Source organism: Lolium rigidum, chromosome 3 (assembly GCF_022539505.1).
Source record: "Lolium rigidum isolate FL_2022 chromosome 3, APGP_CSIRO_Lrig_0.1, whole genome shotgun sequence".
Lineage (NCBI taxonomy): Eukaryota > Viridiplantae > Streptophyta > Magnoliopsida > Poales > Poaceae > Lolium > Lolium rigidum.
The window spans coordinates 351,116,574-351,136,438 of NC_061510.1; the positions used below are offsets into that span (position 1 = coordinate 351,116,574).

Genomic DNA, 19,865 nt, shown 5'->3' on the forward strand with positions numbered 1-19,865 from the left:
GGAGGAGCACGAGCGTTGCGCCAAGGAAAAGGCAAGGGAGCAAGACGACGAGGACAGGCACTGGGATTGTCCCTTCTTCGAGCACTCGCTGGGATTCAGGAATGAGCCGATTGCCAACAATCGGCAATTGCCCGAATGCAACCGGAAGAAGAAGGAGGCAGCCAACGTGTCCGTGTTCGAGCGCTTAGGACCTCTCCCGCCACGAGAGCAAACGAGCTGAGTCCCCTCGGTTGAAAGATCTCGAAGATTCGAGAAGACGAGGGAGAAGAAGAAGACGGTATCACCGGCCAAGGTGGTGCCCCGATGGACTCAGCCGTTCCCGAAACGCGGGGTTCAATGATTGCGCGGTCCGGAAGAAGCCGAGAGGTTATACTTGCATACATTGAGGAAGGCAAGGCCTGATCTGGCTGCGAAGGTTCAGCGAACCCTGGATGAAGAGGGTCGTCCACGAAAAATGGAGTGGCGCCCCAAGCAAAGGAAAGCCGATGATGAAACATCGGCTGGCACAAACATGGTGCTCGTTCTTCCGACAAAGCTTAGCGCTCCACGATTACACGATACACTCAAGGTGGGCGACAGCAAGTGCACCAACATGATAAAGTCAGAGATTGGGCTGGTTTTATCTACCGGCCTGAACGAGTAGCAAGAGCACGGCAATGAGCAAATGTGGCGAGGCTGATCCTTGTGATCGGCCCCAAAAATGTATGAAGGAACTTACAAAACCTTCACCGAGCAAGCAAACGTGGAGGCCGATTCCAGCAATCGGCCAAAATTATCCTCACCAACCATTCTGCCTGGGTTCAACATGTTATCCAACAGAGCCGATACCATCAATTCTCTTGACAAAATCGGCTTCGGGGGGCACCCAGGTAGATAAAACACGAGGATATGCAGTGAAGCGTCTCATCCTTTGATGATGAGTATTGGAGTATGGGGGCCGATGCACCAGTCGGCCGTAAAAAAAAAATTCTGAAAATTCGAAAGTTTTCGAGCACAGCCGATGCAGCAGACATCGACTTAAGGATATAAAAGCCGATGCATGGCCATCGACTCAAGAGGAGTAACTGTTACGATCAGAGGGTCAATAGAGCACAAAGGGAGATTTTTAATGGAGGAACTCCTCAATGGAGTAGTTTAAAGGCTCAGATCCTCTCTTCAAGAACAATGCCAGGAGCACTGACGTGCGATCAGGCCAAGGATGGATGCATGAGATCCACCAGGAAGGAGCCGATCTAGCGGCAAGGTGCGGAAGACGAAGAAGCTTGGGCAGCTCACCTTGAAGGCTCTCTGCCCTGGGAAGCCGATTTATGTGCAAATCGGCTAGTTTTGCATGAGAAGCTCCCTCGGACATGATCAAGCTCAGGTCCATACAGCTACTTGGCGTATCCTCGTCTCTGTCTTGCCTTGGCTGAGACTCGGGGGGCAACAGGCCTGGTAGGTGCTCTATTTTGGAGAGCCGATTGGAGTTACCTCGGCTGTCACTGCATCATGATCTTCTCAGGGAGGAACTGGGAAGGAAAAGCCGTCGTCTGGTACGAGGTTTGGACCGTGTTGGTGCTGCGAGGAAAGGAAGAGACTAGTTTCTCAGATTAGCCGATGAACAGTCATCGGCTGCGGGACTGCAAAACACCACGGTCAAGAGAAACAATGATAGCCCGATTCGTTACCATCGGTTTTGATATGGCAAGCGGGAGGATGGAAATTGGATTAATGAAAGGAGAAATTGGAAGAACAATTCTCATTAATTCAAAAGAGCGGCTTTACAAGAAGAGCCGAGGCTCTCAAAAGAGGGATCTGGTGCCTAGTGCACTGCTACTGCTAGTCCTACTCTACTAGTCGTCGCTGTCCTCATCATCGCCGTCGTCGAGGTCGTCGGCGCTGCTCCCGGGAAGCTCCTCACCGCTGCTGCCCCAGCCGTCGGCTGGAGCCTCCTCCTCCTCCTCGTCATCATCATCATCCTCGCTATCCGCCCAGCTGCGGAAGCGCTTCGTGGGAGGATACCCAATGGAGGAGGAGGAATCATCTTCCTCCTCCTCATCTTCTTCTTCCTCGTCGTCATCGTCGTCCTCGCTGTCCGCCCACATGCGGGAGCGCTTCTTCGACGGAAGCCTGGCGGAGGGGAGGCCTTGGTCCTCTCCGCTTCTCCTCCCTTCTTCTCCTTGTCAGAGGAGATGGGGTGCGCCCCGGAGCGGGGATCGTCCTCTTCCTTGTTCTTCAACAATGGTTGGAGAGAGAGGCCTGAAGCGGAGGAGGAAGAAGAAGACATGGCTGCAGGAGAGAAGGGTTTTTTGGTTTGGAGAACAGAGCAGAGCAAGGGGATGGAGTAGTGAACCGTTTGGCATAGATAAATAAAGAGAGTGTAGTGGAGATTTAATGCCATGACGGTTCTCGAGGACGTGATGCCGGAATTGACAATTCATACAGAGAAGCCCAGGAGACGAGGCGTAATGATGGAAGACTCTGCGACGGTTCTGCCACGACATGACCCGATGAAAGAAAGGCATAATGATTTTGGAAATGTCATTTCCAAAACCAGGGGGGCATGTGTTATCACCAGAATTTGACCGAGTCAGAGGTGGGCCGCGATCAAGATAGATTTGAAGAATATGCATGGAAGAAATACGTGAATCGGCCTTTTTATACCAAGTTGGGCTTAGATTGCCCATGTATCTGTAATCATATTAGATCGCATCTTAGTTTAGAAGTTAGAATCTTACTCGTGCACGGTTTGGTGCACGCCCACATTAGAAAGTCCCCTGGACTATAAATATGTACCTAGGGTTTATGGAATAAACAACAACCAACGTTCAACCACAAACAAATCTCGGCGCATCGCCAACTCCTTCGTCTCGAGGGTTTCTACCGGTAAGCATCATGCTGCCTAGATCGCATCTTGCGATCTAGGCAGCACAAGCCTGCCCACGTTGTTCATGCGTTGCTCGTCATCGAAGCCTTTTTGATGGCGAGCAACGTAGTTATCTTAGACATGTTAGGGTTAGCATTGTTCTTCATATTACATGCTTTCGTAGTGCAACCCTTGCATGTCTAGCCGCCCTTACACCTATCTTAGGTGTAGGGGCGGCACCCCGCTTGATCATAGTTTAGTAGATCCGATCCGTTACGATTGCTCCTTGTTCTACAAGGATTAGTTTAATATCCGCAATAGTTAGGCCTTACAAAGGGTTGGAGGATCCGGCGGCGTGTAGGGTGGCGTTTGCTAGCCCTAGAAAGGATGTTCGGGGATCAACCTCGTGTTGGTTTTTAGGCCCTGTCTAGGATCGGCTTACGGTCACCGTGCGCGAGCGCGAGGCCCAATCGTGAGTAGGATGATCCGATTATGCGGTGAAAACCCCGGATCGTCGTAGATCTCATCGGCTTTATCATTGATCAAGCAGGACCACCATATATTCGGACACCTCGTCCGAATCATGGGTGGATCGGCTCTTTGAGCCGATTCACGGGATAACTCGAGAGCCGATCGAGGCTCGTATTTAATGTTTACGTGTGTGCCCTGCGAGAAACTAAGCGAGGCATCATCCACACCTTCCCGACCGGGTATAGGTCGGGTGGCACGCCCTTGCAGTTGGCATCGGCGCGTGCGACCAGGAGGCTTTGCGGGCCGTCGCTCTGAGGGACTGGGGCCAGCCGCAGCCCTAGTTGTTCCCGGCTCTACGGTGTTGCCCGTCTCTGCCCGCCAGGGGGTTTCTGACGTCAACACATCCCTACTCAGTTAGACCGGGTTAGTCATTCATATGTAACCTTTGCATTCATTTACATATGACTTTTGCTGATCAATTTGTTCATTTCCTGAGAGTAACCGACCTGATCCAGAGTGCAACATCAAGGACACGAAAAAGAACGCGACTGTCAGGAACCCATCTAATTCAAAGTTCAACATCCATAAGAGAACAGGAAGTCGCATATGAAGGAGCAAGGCTTGTTTGGGCAAGAAGTGATAGCCCAGACTTTTGTTTGGTCCGATGTCTTTTAGTTTTCGTTACGGTGGAAATGTCGCTGCACCATTTGTTTGTCACTGCAGCTCCATAGTGCTAGCTGCTAGTACGTTGGCGCTGTCCTACGTCCGCTTGTTTTGGGGGCATAAATATGCCACGAAACCTTTGTTTTATGTGATCAAACGGTCATCTCTGCATGTATATGTTCGGGTTACGATGAAACCTTTTTTGTGATACTGTACATATATTTGAGTCGATCTGTGTTTTGTTTTATGATGGGCGGGAGTATTTGTTTTACTACACCATTGTTTATCCGAATTGTATTACTCACTCTATTCAAAAAGTTAGCGGCTCACCTTTTTCCTTCAAGATACGGATGTATCTACACACTAAAAACATATATAGATGAAACCATCTTCAGACAAAGTTTAGTCACTTATGTATGGACGGGGGTAGTATTATTTATGTTGTGCTCCCAAACAAGCGGACATCGGACATCGCTCTGTTTAAAGTTCATATGTGTAATCTTATTCCCTTTGGAAGTTAAGCATTAAACTCTACTAGTACAACCGTGGTGGTCTTGTGATGTAGTACTCTTTTGATGCATTTGTGATGTAGTAGTACAGTACTTTTTTTGAACTGGTATAGTACTATCTAAGAAGAGTACTCCCTCCGATTCACATTCATTTTACACCAAGAAATATGGATCGGAGCGAGGGAGTAAATTAAACATGGCATCTCGTGCATGAAGCTTGACAGATCGATCGGGTTGGCTAGAATGGCAATACAATGCTCCTCATTAGGCAAATGCATGCCATGTACGATAGTATACATCCGATAAAGAAGTCTATCTTGACATAAAAAAGACTACATTGGGGATGAGAGTCAATTGGGGAATCTACAATACATAAAATCTTGCTCGTAGCTGATTTTGGCTAAGAGGGTTTTACTCACATTACACGTGCCACTTTCCTTGTATGCAAAACAAGTTCCAATAAAGGAAGAGGAAAGAAGAGGACATTGTGGGCGAGATTGAACACCTTTTTATGTGTTAGGCTGAGGCCTTATTTAGCGAGGATTTCGACTTAGGCCTAACGACTCGGCACACCCAGAAATAAATTTCCTTGCGCGCACCGGTGTCGACAAAAATAACAAAACTAGCACGCAAGATTAAGAACGAAGTGAATTTAAGTAACTTGGTTAGCTTTTCAAGCAATATATTCGAGAGAAAGAGCACACATGTCCGGCTAGAAATAATCGTAAGAGAAGAACAATAAATCTAAGGCATCCCACTTCATATGCGAAGGGACGCGACGGCGCATGGATTCATACCTTGAGTCGACTACGGCTCGTAGAAGGGCGGTCGCGCCTCGAGGATGCGGCGACGTCTCCACCTCGATCTCACATGTGACTGCTTCTCGGTGGGCGGTGCGCCACGCCATGTAGAAGATCTATCAAAGAGGAGAGCCCGATGATGCTACCGACGCCTCAACCTTGATAGCACCGGCTTGTTGCTCCGCACCGAGATGCGCCACGTGCAAGATTTAGCGGATGCGCGAATTTTAGAGATATGTCATGATCGTTGTAACAAATTTCAACATGATGATGATTTGATCCTGCACTCGGCCTTGAACATAAGTACTAGTACGAGTCTCACAATTTTTTTATCATTATACTTTGCGAGATTTAGCGGATGCGCCAAATTCGAGAGATAGATCATGATCATGGTAACACAATTTTCAATGTAATGATGATTTGATGTTGCACTAGACCTTGAACATAAGTACTAGTACGGTCTCACAATTTTGTATCATTATACTTTGCAAGTTTTAGCGGATGCGCCCATTTTCAAAGGATCATGGTAACAAATTTTCAACGTGATGATGATTTGATGTTGCACTCGACCTTGAACAGAAGTACTACTCCTGTCTTACAACTTCTTTATCATTATACTTTGCAAGATTTAGCGGATGCGCCAAATTCAGAGATAGATCATGATCATGGTAACAAATTTTCAACGTGATGATGATTTGATGTTGCACTCGAACTTGAACAGAAGTACTAGTACAGTCTCACAATTTTTTTATCATTATACTTTGCGAGATTTAGCGGATGCGCCAAATTCGAGAGATAGATCGTGATCATGGTAACACGAGTTTTCAATGTAATGATGATTTGATGTTGCACTCGACCTTGAACATAAGTACTAGTACGGTCTCACAATTTTGTATCATTATACTTTGCAAGTTTTAGCGGATGCGCCCATTTTCGAGAGGTAGATCATGATCATGGTAACAAATTTTCAACGTGATGATGATTTGATGTTGCACTCGAACTTGAACGAAGTACTAGTATGGTCTCACAATTTTTATTATCATTATACTTTGAAAGATATAGCGGATGCGCCAATTTCGAGAGATAGATCATGATCATGGTAACAAATTTTCAACGTGATGATGATTTGATGTTGCACTCGGCCTAGAATAGAAGTACTAGTACGGTCTCACAATTTTTTTATCATTATACTTTGCAAGATATAGCGGATACGCTAATTTCAGAGATAGATCATGACCATGGTAGTGACCAATATTCAAGGTGACGATGATTTGATTTTGCACTCGGCCTTGAACAGAGGTACTAGTACGGTCTCACAATTTTTATCATTATACTTGGACCTTAGCGAAATTCAAAATCTCATAGCGGCAAAACTTCCCGCCTACAAAATACAAAAATTTCACACGCTTCCAAATTCCCATTCTACCCCTGTGGAGATGACAGCAAAGTCGGTTGGTGGGGGGTCTGCCCGTCATTTTTTGATCACCACCTCCCTAGCCCGGAAAACCTCCCAAAAAAATTCATTTCCCTCAGACCACCCACCGGAACTTCCCAAGTCCCTCTCTCCCACCTCCACGACCACCGCACCGGAACATCCCCGCCGGACTTCCCTGCCCTACCCGAGCCCTCGCGATCCTCGTCATCCGGCTGCCTGCCGGAGCCGCTTCATCGACGCCGTCATCAACCGGATCGGATCATCCCCGCCGAACCTCGAAACCATATGCTCATCTAGCAGTCTACCGCAGTCGCTTCAGCTGCGGTATCGTCCACCCCACCGGAGCCGCTTCGCCGGATCCGTCGTCCACCGCATCGGATCTTGCTCACCGAGACCGTTGTGCACGAACCGGATCTGCTTCACCGGCGCCGTGCATGATCTAAACTCTTCTACTGTCGCTTTTCTATTGCTTGCTGCAAGTTCTTGTTTAATCTTGGGGGAACTCTGTTTGTGCTAACGATGCGCCGTTACGTTTTTGCGAGATGAGATGAGTAATCATGAAGTGTAATGGCCGTCTCTCCAACCCCAAGTAGCACATGTAGCGTACTTCATCACCGGATCTATCAACCCCGGGAAGATCTGCTTGTGACTCCCACGAGTGCTTCTCCTAATGTAAGTCCCTTGTTTTAGCGCCATGTTACGGGTTCGGATGCTTGTTTGTCGAAGCTCTTTTAGTTCATTCCTAGCTATGACCAGTAACACGTTGCTATTTTCTACTTCATTGCTAACTTTAAGCGATTGAACATTTTGGTTTGCATTCCCTGCTCTGTAGATGTAGCCATCATAACTTCTATCTTGCTCAATCGTTGTTACAAAAATTATAGGTATTATAGTAACATCCTGCTATTATTTAGTTCATGGCCAATTTTAAGTAATTGCACATGTTGGTTCGCATTCCCTGCTCTATAGCTTTTGGCATCGTAACTTCTATATTTGGTTTACATTCCCTGCTCTATAGATCTAGCCATCATAACTTTATCTTGCTCAATCGTTACAAAAATTATGACATGCTACTATGTTGTTTGTGCCAATTTTTTACTCCATGAACATGTTGGCTTGCATTCCCTGTACTACGGGTGATGCCATTGTTTTGTATCTAGTTCATTGTAAGCTAACAAAGTAAGGACTTAGTTTGGCATGCTATCACTACTGCTATCTAGCACTGTAGTACAAATAAACTTGTCATACTACTAGATAATAATTTTGCGTGCCATCTTGTTCTTCAAAAGCTGCATTATTGACTTGTTTCTCCGACTTGGCATGACGCTCACATATGGAAAGTCTGAACATATTGGTTTGCATTCCCTCTTATACAAGTTCACGGGTGATCCCACTATATTACAGTATCTGGTCCATCCTAAGCTCCGAGCATTAACTATCCTCTATGTGTTGCTCATTACAAGTTTATATCCCGAAACATCTTGATTTGCATCCCCTTCACTATAAGTTCAGGAGTATTATTTAGTTCACGGCCAAAATTATGTAATTGCACTTGGCACATGTTGGTTCACATTCCCTCCTCTTTAGCTTTTGCCATCGTAACTTCTATTTTTGGTTTACATTCCCGCTTCTGTAGATGTAGCCATCATAACTTCATCTTGCTCGATCGTTGTTACAAAATTTATAGCTTGCTACTATGTTGTTCATGCCAATTTTGTACTCCCTGAACATGTTGGTTTGCATGGGACTCGACGAGTAGTAAGTCTCTTTGTTTCATTCTAACATGCTCTGTTATATTGGTCGTTGGTATGCGGCATGCACTCTTTGTTTGCTTATTGTGCGCATTACAATGATCTTGTTATAACGACGAAATGATGAGTTCCAAATTCTTTGGCAAACAATATTGCGGTGTCTTTGCGTTTCCATTGTTCTTTGTCTTAACTTGTAATGTCTTTGTTTCGGATATAGGTGCTGCATGGACAACTTAAAAGATTGCCGGATCGCTTCATTGTATTGCTAGGTTTAATTACCATTCAATTTCTGCGGGTTACGTAATATTTTTTCGAAGCCTTGCGGACTGATGTAATATTTAGTTAGTTTTTATAGTTCTTTCGCGCATTTTTTCTTTGGTGCTTGTGGTAAGTGAGGCTATCCGACGTAAATCAATGTTGCGTAAATATTCTCGATATCTAAATCACGAATTCCCATCCCTTAAACGGCCCAATTAAGCGAAATCACATACGTGCCGACCCGCAAAATACTAAAGCGCCTTTTACGCCGGCATATAAACAGCAACTAAACAGGCTGGCCCACTTACTTATTGGGCCAGCCCATTTATTCTTGTGGACCCCACACTCTAATTGGGCCGGCCCACTTGCTTTAAGGTGGACCCCGCCCACTACTGGGCCGGCCCACCAACTAGTTGGGCCGGCCCAATTGCTATACGGTGGACCCCACATACTAAATGGGCCGGCCCTTTAAGACGAAAGTGGGACCCACCGGTGTTTTTGGCCGGCCCACTATCTTGTTGGGCGGCCCACTTGCTATATAGTGGACCCCACATACTAAATGGGCCGGCCCTATAAGACGAAAGTGGGCCCTACCGGTGTTTTTGGCCGGCCCACTAGCGTGTTGGGCCGGCCCACTTGCTATATGGTGGACCCCACATACTAAATGGGCGGCCCTTTAGCGAGGAAAGTGGGACCCACCGAGTTTTTTTGCCGGCCCGCTATCTTGTTGGGCGGCCCACTCGCTATATGGTGGACCCCACATACTAAATGGGCCGACCCTTTAGCCGGAAAGTGGGACCCACTTGTGTTTATGGCCGGCCCGCTATCTTGTTGGGCCGGCCCACTTGCTATATGGTGGACCCCACATACTAAATGGGTCGGCCCTTTAACGAGAAAGTGGGACCCACGGTGCTTTTGGCCGACCCATCGGCTTGTTGGGCCGGCCCATTTGATCTAATGTGGATCCCACGTACTAAATGGGCGGCCCGATAGCGAGAAAGTGGGACCCACATGCTAATTGGTCGGCCCACTAACTTCTTGGGCCGGCCCGGTTGCTTTAATGTGGACCCCACTTTGTAAATGGGTCGGCCCGATAACAGGAAAGTGGGTCCCACATGTCTTGTGGGCCGGCCCTTTTGCTCGTTGGCCAGGTCAAACGAGTGCATTCGGCCGGCCCACATGCTTAGTGGGCCGGCCCATTAAAGTTTTGACCGATCAACCTTAGAGGTTAGGCCCGGCCCACGTAACTAATGGACCAGCCCGGCTATATAGTTGACCGGTCAAACTAAGTCGGCTGGCCCGGCCCACAAACTTAATGGGCCGGCCCGCTTAAGACGTGGCGAGCCTCGTGTGGGCCTACCATCTACCACGCGGTTTCGGCAGGTTAACGCCGTTAGCCGCCGGTTAACGGCGTACGCCACGTGTCGGTTGCATGACGTCGGCGGTCAACGGGCTCCCGGAAACACTTGGGCAACGGTCCGATTTTCCGTGGCGGAAGGGCGCCCAAGCGCGACGGACCGAAAAAATCGTCGTAGGACTTTGCCCGACGCAGTTTCCACAACAGAACCCATATCGTCGGGTTAGGCCCATAGGCGACGAAAAATACCCCTTAGCGGACGATTTTGAGACGTTGTCTATCAGAACTTTTCTTGTAGTGCTTGTTTGGGGACAGCCAACAAGAAACTTGATTATGTGATTGATGCTCCAATGGCGGAAGCATATGCGTTTCGGGATGGGTTATCTCTAGCACAAAGTCTGGGGTTTAGTAAATTCATTATGTAAACAGACTGTGTGCAGGTTGTTGATACAATGAGCAATGGAGGTTTATCCGCAACCTCGGTGGCGGCCATCTATATGATGATTGTTCTATCATGTGGAGTGGCTTTGATGAAGTGTCGGTGGAGTACTGCAATAGGGAAGGCAATGTTGTTGCACATGAGCTAGCTAAGCATGCTTTTATTTCGAAATCTTCTTGTAATTGGTTCAAAGAACCTCCTTGTTTTATTTTTCTTGCTCTTGCAAACAATGTAACTTTGTTATCAAATCAATAAAGCATGCCACATGTGGCTTTCCCTCAAAAAAAGAGGTGATGGATGCCATGGCCTTGCGGTTAGGCATGCCCCCTCCCACCATAAAGTTCCACCAACGGGGCATATCTAGGTTTGTCCATTGCGTGGGGTGAAGGTCGTTGATTCCCATCCACTCTTTGACAAGACCCCAAAGGCGGGTAGTGAAGTGGCAATGGACAAAGAGGTGATCAACAGATTCCGTACATTGCTTGCATATAGGACAAAGGTCACAATTGGGCCAACCTCGTTTGGCCAAACGATCGGCCGTCCAAACCCTAGCTTGATTGGCAAGCCACGCTAAGAATTTCACCTTAGGTGGGGCCCATGTCTTCCAAGTTGTCTAATCCATAGGCGAGGTAGTTGATCCTAGAAATTGCAAGTCATACACCAACTTTGTCGTGTATTGCCCACTAGGAGTAAGTCTCCAAATGATACCATCCTCCATCCCGGGGTCATGGTTGATGCTTGAAATGAGAGTCCATAGGTCAACGAACTGCGAGAAGTGGCCGAGGGTGAAGGAATTATCCAAGATGATTTTGCTTATCCAAGTTGTGAAAAGCCTATGTAATCGCAATATCTCAGAAAAACATGAGCAAATTAGACATGTTTTTTGTATGATGGAAACCTTTTGCGGAGAGTTTTTTGCGAATTAAGAAAACCTTTTGCGAAGAATTTTTTACTACTCCGTATTACATATTACAATTTGCCAGCCATGCCTTTCTTTGTATCTTTTCACCTTATCGGTCAGGCCAGGTTTCACTATGAGGATAACAGAGCAACAAGATATCAACATACATGTGTTCCAACAAAAACAAAAATGATTATTGCAAAATGAGGCCCAAGCAGAAAAGATGCGACGTTCTGCACAGCCAGAAAACCACCCTATCTGATCTGTGATTCCTTAAGACAATTATTCAGGGAAGATCAACAAGGACATGAGAGCATCACCTTGTTCTCCGACCAGGATCATTGGGGTCAACTTTTCGCGTGTGCGGATCATCTTATGGGAGATGAAGATACACTTTTGTGGTACGCTCGTGTTGCAATCTGCTCGCTGATCCGTTCATAGTACCTCTGCCACCTGGTCTTAGATGATATTATTCCTTGCATGATTGAAGGTTAAGCCGGCTTTAATCGGTAGATGAGGATACACGCATCAACGGTACTCCTAGGACTAGTTAGCAGTACCAGCCTAGCTTGTCTGAAATAAAAGTTGTGCCCACCGCACCTGTCGACTCTTTTATCGTGTCCTTATCTCAGCATCATGCTAATCACGAGTCCTCCTGATCTGACATGGATGGATCGATTAGAGCGCTTGTTTGCAAACCATGACTGAACTATCTGGTCAGTGAAAGAGATCATAAGCATATGTGCATTGCAATTTTGCAACGCATGTGCGTGTCGTTAGTGGGATGCTTTCTGCCTAAGTAGCATTACCATCGATCGATCGTCGTTCCACCTGACTACTCAAGCTCATGGCACGGAACATTCGACCATGATAGACAATCCAAAAAGTATGCTGTGTCACTAAGAAGAAGAAGGCTTGTCAGCTGTTCTAGACTATCCAGCTTCCAAAGGGGGACTTGCTCAGCTGCCACGTGCTTCCTTCATCGTCCTGCAGCTAATATTGCACACAAAGTTTGCCGAAGACAAAAGCAATTTTGATCACAAAGTGACAGGAAAGGTGCTACTAGTAGAAGACAGATTAAGCTCCATCGCAGCCATCCATGGCGGCATGGCGCCACACCCCAGTTGCTGATCGAGCTGATCCGCTCCGGCCGGCCATCCTGCGCTCCATGACCAAGAGCGAGGTGGCGAAATGCCGCCGTCAGCGCCTCCTTCCTGTTCGGCCGGACCTAAAACTGAAACTAAATTGTGACTGAATTAATTAGGTGTAAGGTTAGAGAGTTGATTTTGGACCAAGTCGCAGAAGATATGCTATACCTGAACTCTCTCTGATTGACTTCTGAGATCGATCTACTAAAACTGTATAGAGTACAACCTTGATACTGAAATGAAACTATATATACAGTGATGTCGGCGTGCATGGCCTCATCAGCAGTTCACCAGCTGGCTACCGCCTACCGATACGTACAGTGTAGTAGTGCTAAGTAAGTATTCTGACCGAAATAAATTGTGCGCGCCGCACGCGTGAAGTCGATCGTGTTAATTAAACTAGGCAAGTAATCATCATGCTCATGACACGGACGGTGAAGCTTGCTTGCTCTCATGTGAATCGAGACCGACTTCGTTGTCTGCACGTTACTCAACCAACAGATCATGACTCATGAGGTTTAAGGTTACGATCGCAGATTTTGCAATTGCGTGTCGTCGATCCGTGCCACCGATCGATGTTTTCTGCCCAAATACCACAATTACATCATCGTCGTCATCATACCATCTGTGACTAAGCTACTGGCATGCATGGAACAACTGAAAAATATAAGTACATTGGGCTACCACATCATTCATCATTCCATTCTATGTTACTACAAGGTTGTTTCGAAGAAGGGTACCACTGTCTCAAAAAAAAAAGGTGAAGAAGAAGGGTACCACTGGACCAAACGCATCGGGCCACCGGGCTACCCAACCCAGACGTACACATGTGGACTCACAGACGATTTTTTGTCTACGGCCCAACCCAAACAAACGAAAACGAATACAATTGCTATTCCAGATAGATGACCTCCACCGATCGATGCTTTCTGCATAAATACCACAATTCCATCATCGTCGTCATCGTTCCATCTGTGACATGGAACAGTTTAAAAGTATACCAGCAGGTATGACATGGCTGCACCGTCATGATGGAGAAGAAGGGGAATGATTCAGCTTCCTAAAGGGAACCTGCCGACCTTCCACGTGTTCATCGATGATGATACGAAAACAAAATTGATCACGGCCTCGTCTCGTCACAGAACAAACAGTACATAGCTCCATCATCGCTGGAGCCATGGCCCATGGTGATAGCATCGTCACGGCGGCCTACACCACTGCCTCAAGCCGATCGAGCTCCACACATCTCTCTACTCTGCTTTGTTGCCAGACATTCAAGAAAAGGAAATGGCTGTCTTGCGCAGGCTGTACAACAAGAGCAGCCGCAATGCCGCCGCCGCCTGGAGCGCCTCGTTGATACTGCTGCTCCTGCTCGTCATCTCCCTCTCCGGGGGCGGGGCTCGAGGGAGGCGGGGTGGCATCGTGTTAGGCTCCGGCGTAGGGGCTGGAGATGCAGAGGAGGGGATCTGCGAGGAGGAGCTGCTGGCACTGGACGGCCGCGCCGCGCGGTGCCGGTACCTCCAGTCCAGCCACCCGCCATGCGGGCCGCAGGGGTACGTCGACTACCTCGTGCTCTTCTACTGCGCGTGCGGCGACGGCCAGATGGACCTCTGGTGGTCGCCGTGGCTGGGCGGGGCGACGATCGGGCTCTGGCTGCTCCTGCTCTTCTACCTCCTCGGCGACACCGCGTCCGAGTACTTCTGCGCCTCGCTCGAGGGCCTCTCCGCCGCGCTCCGCCTCCCGCCGGCCGTGGCCGGGGTCACGCTGCTCTCGCTCGGGAACGGCGCGCCCGACGTGCTCTCCAGCGTCGTGGCATTCGCGTCCGGCGGCGCCGGGGACGGGGCGGGGGACGTGGGGCTCAGCGGCGCGCTCGGCGGCGCGCTGTTCGTGTCCACAGTCGTCGCCGGCCTCGTCTCCATCTTGTCGGCTCGCCGCCGCGGTGGCGCGGGGGACGCCGTCGTCATCGAGCGGCGCGGCTTCGTGCGCGACGTGGGCTTCCTCCTCGTCGCGCTCTGCTATCTCCTCGCAATCCTACTCGCCGGCAACGTCACTGTCTGGTCCGCCGCGGCCTTCCTCTCCCTCTACGCCGTCTACGTCCTCGCCGTATCGGCCTCGCACTGCTGCCCCTGCGCCGCCGCAGACAACAGCAGCAGCAGCAGCAGCGCCGATCACTCCGACGACCTCGCCGCCCCGCTTCTCCCCGTTGTCTCCTCCAAGAATAATAAGAAGCAACAACTAGCAGCCTTCGCCCGTCAGCTCCTCGCCGCGCCGCTCTACCTCCCGCGCCGCCTCACCATCCCGGACATCGCCGCGCACCGCTGGTCACGTGCCAACGCCGTCACCTCCGTGCTCCTCGCCCCTCTCCTCCTCGCGGCCGTCACCTGCCCGCTCACCCCAACCTTCCTCCTCGGCGCCGCCCTCACCGGCGCCCTCCTCGCCATCGCAGCGGCCTCGACCACGGACGCCGCAACACCCCCTCGCGGCCGGTACGCGCGCCTCGTGTGGCTCGTCGGCGGGTTCCTCATGTCCGTCCTCTGGTCCTACGTGCTCGCCCGCGAGCTCGTGTCCCTGCTCGTGTCGACCGGCATCATCGCCGGCATTCCCGCCTCCGTGCTGGGCGTCACCGTGCTCGCGTGGGGCAACTCCCTCGGCGACCTGGTCTCAGACGTGGCCATGGCAACCCAAGACGGCAAGGCGGGCGCGCAGACAGCGGTGGCGGGTTGCTACGCCGGGCCAGCGTTCAACATGGTGGTGGGGCTGGGGCTGTCGATGGCGATCGCGGCGGCGGGGACGTACCCGGAGCCGTACGAGGTGCCGGTGCAGGCGTCGACGTTCGTGACAGTGGGGTTCCTGGTGGCCGGGCTGGCGTGGGCGCTGGTCGTGCTGCCGGCGCGGGGGATGCGGCTGGACGCCGTGCTCGGGGCCGGGCTGCTCGCACTCTACCTCTGCTTCCTCGCCGTCAGGCTGGCGGACGCCGTCGGCGTCCTCAGCTTGAATTCACTCTCTCTTGCCAAGAATACCGTGACGTGACCGGCATGCATGGTTGATCGATCGCTGTAAGATCTGACGGTGAAGCGACGAAAAATTGGCGGGACAAGATCGAAGAGGAGGAAGAAGATTGGAGCTGGTGGTGGTACTAGACTGTAGGCCAAACTAACTACATCGATCGATTGATGCTTAATTACGTGTGCTTTGTCTGAAGCTGTTTTTTTTGTTTGGCTTCTTCTTCTGCTGTCACTGGTGACTTCTCAATATGCATAGTATGTAATGCCAAATGTGTAAATTTCTGACTGCTGTGTTGTGAATTGTGAGTTAAGACAAAAATGATGAAGTGATTCTCTAGCAAAGAGTTATATGTAGTAGGAGCCTAATGTTTTAATTCAAATCAATTAGCACCAGTGGTCTAGTGGTAGAATAGTACCCTGCCACGGTACAGACCCGGGTTCGATTCCCGGCTGGTGCAATTTTTAAGTGCGGACTAGAGAGTGTCATCACTCATTCACTCATCAACATATACTGTTACAAACAATAGTATCTTTTTTAATGACAAATAATGTATAGTGGCCTGTAGTTTAATTTTTATGTCTATCACTTGCGGTTACAAACTTCACAATTACGAGCAATATGTATTGCATCTCTGCTCTGAGTCTCATCAGCATATACATTACAAAAGATTAGTTCTTTTTTTAGATAACACATATTGTAGTTGCCTGTAGTTTATTTTTTTATGTCATCAGCTGTTACAAACTTCACAATTACAAGCAATATCTATCGCATCTCCGCTCTGAGCTGGGAATTCTCAAGCAATGGTCTCATCACCATATACATTACAAAGATTAGTTCTTTTTGTAGATAACAAATATTGTAGTTTCCTGTAGTTTATTTTTATGTCTATCAGTTACCGTTACAAACTTCACAATTACAAGAAATATCTACGGCATCTCCGCTCTAAGCTGGGAATTTTCAAGCAATGGTCTCATCACCATATAGAGATTAGCTCTTTTTTTTAAGATATGCTCAGCTGCTTAGACAGGACGGACACTTTTGTGTACAAATAGGTTTTTATTCCTTATAAACCCGACTTAACATTCTAAATATGGATGGAGCGGTCTTCATTTTTTGGGGGTTATCAAGATCACATTTAAGATTAGTAAGTAGAGTTTGTGGGCTACCCTTGGCATTGCAAGATGGCCTCTCCTCTTTTCGAGCCCTATCAAGGGGCTGACATGGAGAGACCTATTTAATGTCAGCTAAAATTCAAAATTAGCCACAATTCCGGTAACCAGCTCTGCTTTCGCGGTCTCAAAAGGAGAAGCCTCGAGCGCTTGCAGTAGCTCTGCCCGCCTATTTCCTTCGAAGCTTGCCTCTGCAGACTGTCTTGCACGTCGGATTCCTCTATATTGACAAACAAATATCGTTTTGAGGAGTCCCCTCGCCCCCACCACCACTCGTTCGTTGTCGCCTAGTCGGTGGCTACTCTGGGATCGATCAATGTTTACCCCCAACAAAGGGGGATTGCTTCTTTTCTTCTGGTTCGGGTTCGGGGGAGGGGGTCGAGATGCTCGAAGTTGAGCAATCCTTCAAACTTGCACCAGCAATGAGAATATTTATGGTTTATTTAAAGAAGGAAGGTTGAACATAATGCATCACAGCTGGTTATCTAATTGCGTAGTCAAACATGAGTCAACCTGGTTAATAAAACTGAGAAAATAAACTCGGAAATAATTTGTTTGTAGCCTCCATTGTGAAATTGACGCCTAACAATAATTCAATATGGTTGTAACCAAGTCTCGACCCCTATGTCGCCCTCCTCTAGCCACATGGGAGGGAACCCTAGCCGCCGCCTCGAGCCCCCCCCCCCCCCCCCACACACACACACACACAAGAAAAGCCGTCGGCGTCTTCAGGTTGAATTTGCTGTCTCTTAACGTGACCGGCGTGCATGGTTGATCGATCGTGTAAGATTTGACGCTAAAGCAATAAAAGATCGACGGGACAAGATCGAGGAGGATGAGGAAGAAGATTGGAGCTGCTGGTGGTGGTGACCTGGTGGTAGTACTAGAATGTAGGGCTAACTAACTACATGAGTACATCCATCGATGGATGCTTAATTACGTGTTGTTTGTCTGAAGCTGTTTTCTTTTGTTTGGCTTCTTCTTCTGCTGTCACTGGTGACTTCATCAGCTGTTACTACTTCGCGTGGTTACGTGCATCGGTGCATAGATATGTAATGCCAAACGTTGGCTGTGTGTTGTGAATTGTCAGTTATTAAGACAAAAATGATGAAGTGACTCTCTAGCTAAGCATTATCTGAGTACATGAATAATCTTTCAATTAGAATCAATTAGCACCAGTGGTCTAGTGGTAGAATAGTACCCTGCCACGGTACAGACCCGGGTTCGATTCCCGGCTGGTGCAATTGTTTTATAGTTCGAGCTATGTATATTTTCTACGTAGAAAAGAATTTTTATCTCTTTCGTGTACATTTTTTAAGTAGAAAAGAATTTCTATCAGCCTACTCTCTCCTTTATTAATTTTTTTTGAACGTTTTTTTTTGCAGATTTTAAACCAAGCGATTTAAAAAACTGTTTGAATATATGAGCTTTAAAACAAGATTAATATTGAATACATTTTAACAATATTGAAAAACGATACTCCTTCCATTAATGAATAAGACTTCTTTTTTATTTTAAAAGTCAAGCTAAATAATCTTTGACAAAAATTCTAGAAAAAAAAACATTAACAACTTTAATATTGTATACATATCAAAATACATTTGATGATGTATCTAACGATATTGATTTTGTATTTTACATGTTAATAATGTATTCAAAATACTTGGTCAATGTTTACATACTTTGACTATTTAGAAAAATATAAGCCTTATTCATTTGGAAAACGGAGATAGTAGTTGGTAAAACTTTATGACACCTAGCAAATTTTTATTTGAAAACAGCTTATTTAACAATCTTTTTAAAAAATTAAATTTTGTGTTTCACCATATTTTTTAAAACTTGTGTTCGATGTTTTTGATAAACATATCAAATAGCGAACACTCTAATGTTGCTTATTGGGTTTCATTGTAAATCATCATGTTTCATTGTGTTTCAGAATTTTGGTTTTCAAATTTTGCTTATTTTACGTTGCTTAAAAAATATCATTGAAATAAAAACACATGTCTTGCTTAATACTACAGATATATAGTGTTGATATTAAAGCAGAAAGCGCACTAATACGTTGCAAACGTATCTTTAATATTTGATGCTTCATGTTTGTTTTAGACAATTTATATATGTTTTACTTACACTTCGTTGCACTTTTATATATTTTCCGGCACTAACCTATTGATAAGATGCCACGGTGTTGTTTTCTGCTGTTTTGTATTCAGAAAAGTTGTACCTGGGCGACTGTCCGGTGTCCCACTTGCTGAGCATGATGCTGAAGAACACGGACAGGAAACCAGAACAAATCATCAGGAGAAGGGAGCTGAGATAATACCTGACGCGGCGGACCAATACAGGGCTTCAGCTGAGACACATGGAATACAGGGTGAACACGGCTAGATGCAGGTAACGCCAATTTGTAAGCAACCTTGCCAATTCGCTCAACTATCTGATATGGGCCGAAGAACTTGAAAGCAAGTTTGTGATTTGCTCAACAAGCAACAGAAAACTGGATATACGGTTGCACCTTCAGAAACACTTCCTCGCCGATAGCAAATTGCCGCTCTGTTATGTGCTTATCGGCCTGTGCTTTCATACGCTGCTGCATCCTCAGCAAGTGTTGGCGTACTGAGTCAAGAATGACAATACACTCCTGTAACCACCCTGTAACCACTCTTGCGTGTCCCTAGAAGAAATTGTATCGGAAGAAGTAATTCCAAAGTAGCGGGGCTGGCAACTATACAACAACTCAAAAGGAGATTTACCTAGGGAAGCATGCCAATTGGTGTTGTACCAAAACTCGCACGGAGAAATCCATTTAGCCCAATGTCACGGATGTGCACTGATGAAACACCTGAGGTAACACTCCACAAATTGATTGACTCGTTCCGTTTGACCATTGGTCTCTAGATGATTTGATGTGCTCATCTTCAAATTTATTCCAGTTGCTTTGAAAATGGATTGCCAGAACTAACTAGTGAATATTGTGTCACGATATGAGGTTCTGTGGCATACCGTGGAGTCGATAGACATTGTCGACAAACACTTCCGCAATCTTGCTAGCAGTGTATGGGTGAAGAACTGGAATAAAGTGTGCATATTTCATAAACTTGTCGAAACGGTGC

The 19,865-nt window shown here is 47.4% G+C and overlaps 1 protein-coding gene and 2 non-coding genes across 3 annotated transcripts; all 3 read left to right on the forward strand.

Moving 5' to 3' along the window:
- The first annotated feature begins 13,845 nt into the window (after positions 1-13,845).
- On the forward strand, positions 13,846-15,808 carry LOC124700294 (cation/calcium exchanger 1-like). The gene has a single exon (XM_047232446.1). The coding sequence runs from the start codon at positions 13,865-13,867 to the stop codon at positions 15,605-15,607; it is 1,743 nt and encodes a 580-aa protein (XP_047088402.1). The 5' UTR covers positions 13,846-13,864; the 3' UTR covers positions 15,608-15,808.
- Positions 15,809-15,969: 161 nt separating this feature from the next.
- On the forward strand, positions 15,970-16,040 carry TRNAG-GCC. The gene has a single exon. It is a non-coding gene; the product is annotated as a tRNA-Gly (tRNA).
- A 1,884-nt stretch (positions 16,041-17,924) lies between these two features.
- On the forward strand, positions 17,925-17,995 carry TRNAG-GCC. Its single transcript has one exon. It is a non-coding gene; the product is annotated as a tRNA-Gly (tRNA).
- Positions 17,996-19,865: the final 1,870 nt, after the last annotated feature.

Excerpts from the sequence above, each read along its gene's own strand:
- LOC124700294 (XM_047232446.1), top strand. The coding sequence starts at position 13,865 with ATGGCTGTCTTGCGCAGGCTGTACAACAAGAGCAGCCGCAATGCCGCC.